At 51.3% G+C, this 1877-nt stretch overlaps 1 protein-coding gene across 3 annotated transcripts in view; it reads left to right on the top strand.

The window, feature by feature from the left end:
- The first annotated feature begins 1205 nt into the window (after nt 1-1205).
- Nucleotides 1206-1877, top strand: part of PPIE (peptidylprolyl isomerase E) — a 24753-nt gene continuing 24081 nt past the window's right edge. Inside the window, exon 1 of one of the 3 annotated variants that reach the window (XM_007453765.1) lies at nt 1206-1254. In XM_007453765.1, the coding sequence (XP_007453827.1) occupies nt 1224-1254 (31 nt within the window). In that variant the 5' untranslated portion in view covers nt 1206-1223. The remainder of the gene's footprint in view (nt 1255-1877) is intronic. The other 2 variants (XM_007453767.1, XM_007453766.1) reach the window with 2 other exon arrangements.

Here is a 1877-nt window from a genome sequence, read left to right as displayed (position 1 = left end):
AAAGAGCCACCATCAACTCTTCCTTAGTCTCGACTGCATTAAACTCCTGGTCTCCAGGTTTCCATCCAAATCATTCTGGGCACAGTGATCAGAGCACGGTTTTATTTATTATTTATTTATTTGGCTGCGTCGGGTCTTAGTTGTGGTATGCGGGATCTTTCGTTGTGGCACATAGGCTCTGTGTTGTGGCGCAGGCTGTTTGTTCGAAGCCGTGTCCCCTGCATTGGAAGGTGAATTCTTAACCACTGGACCACAAGGGAAGTGCCCCAGAGCATTGTTTTAAAACATAAATGTGACGAGGTAACTCCCCAGCACAACCTTCAGCAGCTTTTCAAAGCCCCCAAATCCTCCACATGGTTTACAGGGCCCTGCATCAAGCAGCCCCTGCCCACCTTTCCTGCCTGATGTTTCGTGCCCTTCCCCTCCCCAGCTCCCACACTTGGCCTTTCAGTTCCTCTAATCCGCAGGAGTTGTCTCCTCTCCCTGAAACCCTTTTCCCTGCTCCATCCTCTCTCTGGCTCCTCTTCCTCCAGGTTTCAGCTTAAATGTGGCCCCAGGGAGGTCTTAACCAACTGCTGTATCTAAAATAAGTGGCCCCATTACTTCGTACCACTTAAGTCAATCAATGATTCATGTATTAGTTGATTTATTCCAAGAGTCAGTAAAGGCTTTTCCCAAAGAGCCAGATGGTAAATATTTCAAGCTGTGTAGGCCCTGGGTTTGCCCTTGCATCCTGAAAGCACCCACAGATAAATACTAAAAAGAATGAGCAAGACTGGATTACAATAAAAATTTTTTGGAATTTTTTAAATGAAAATTGAGTTACATATAATTTTCACATGTCACGAAATATTATTCTTGTTTCGTTTCTTTTTCTTATCTTTTTTTTTTTTCAGCTCTTTAAAAATGTAAAAATCATTTGTAGCTCCCGGGTTGTCCAAAAACAGACGGGCAGGATGGCCCGCGGACCGTAGTTTGTTGGTAGTTTATTACTTGCGGACACCGCCTGACTCCTCAGAGGATTGTTTTCAGCACCACGGAACACGGGCAGCGCTGTTCACCCACCGAGATACACCTGCACGGCGCCCGCCGCTCAAAGGGAGACGGAGGCGGGTTGGGCCTAAACTGGAGTGGGCGGGGTCTGCGAGAGCGGTGCCTGGGGGCGGGCCTTGGAAAGGGGGCGGGCTGAGCGTAGGCTTCCGGCGGAAGAGAGCGGGAGGAAGATGGCTACTACCAAGCGAGTGCTGTACGTGGGTGAGCAGGCGCGGTCTCTGGGTGGAGACTGGCCGAACCGGGCCGCTAGTGGGTCGTGGCGTGGAGCTGGACAGGTCTCCGGGCGCGGAGGGCGGCGAGCAGCTGTCTAGGCCGTATCTTTGGCAGTATTGCTTGGCCTCAGGGTGTGAACCTGAGTCGTAACGATCTTTGCAGCTCTTCCAAGTCCGCCAAGCTCTAACAGGAATCGCTTCACCTCCTGGGCCTGGGGCAGTGGTGGAGGATTAGGGACCTCTGAATCCTCGCGCCCATTCACTTTATGTTCACAGCAGTGAGGGCTCAGCCCCCGCTGTTGCCCTAAGCAAAAGAGTTCCCAGACTAGCCGGCTAAAAATGGGAATAACCTCAATAGCACAGTTTGATGAGCGCTTTGGTGGGGACGGACACTGGTGATATGGGCCTGGGTGCGGGGAGAAGTGACCCCTCCATCTGGAGAGGTGAGAGCAAGCTTTGAGGATGCGGTGACGCCGCAGATGAGCCGGAGTTAGCCAGGTAGCCGAAGTAGAAGCAAGTGTGTTTACTGAAAGGGAGCAAAATCCCAAAGGTGTAAAATAGCCTGACACTTGGAGGCAAGTGTTTCGTTTTGCGGGGAATCAAAGGGAAAGA

The sequence above is a fragment of the Lipotes vexillifer genome, unplaced genomic scaffold, assembly GCF_000442215.2.
Source record: "Lipotes vexillifer unplaced genomic scaffold, Lipotes_vexillifer_v1.1 scaffold213, whole genome shotgun sequence".
Lineage (NCBI taxonomy): Eukaryota > Metazoa > Chordata > Mammalia > Artiodactyla > Lipotidae > Lipotes > Lipotes vexillifer.
The sequence above is the reverse complement of the archived record's forward strand: the minus strand, read 5'-3'. Positions and strand labels throughout refer to the sequence as shown.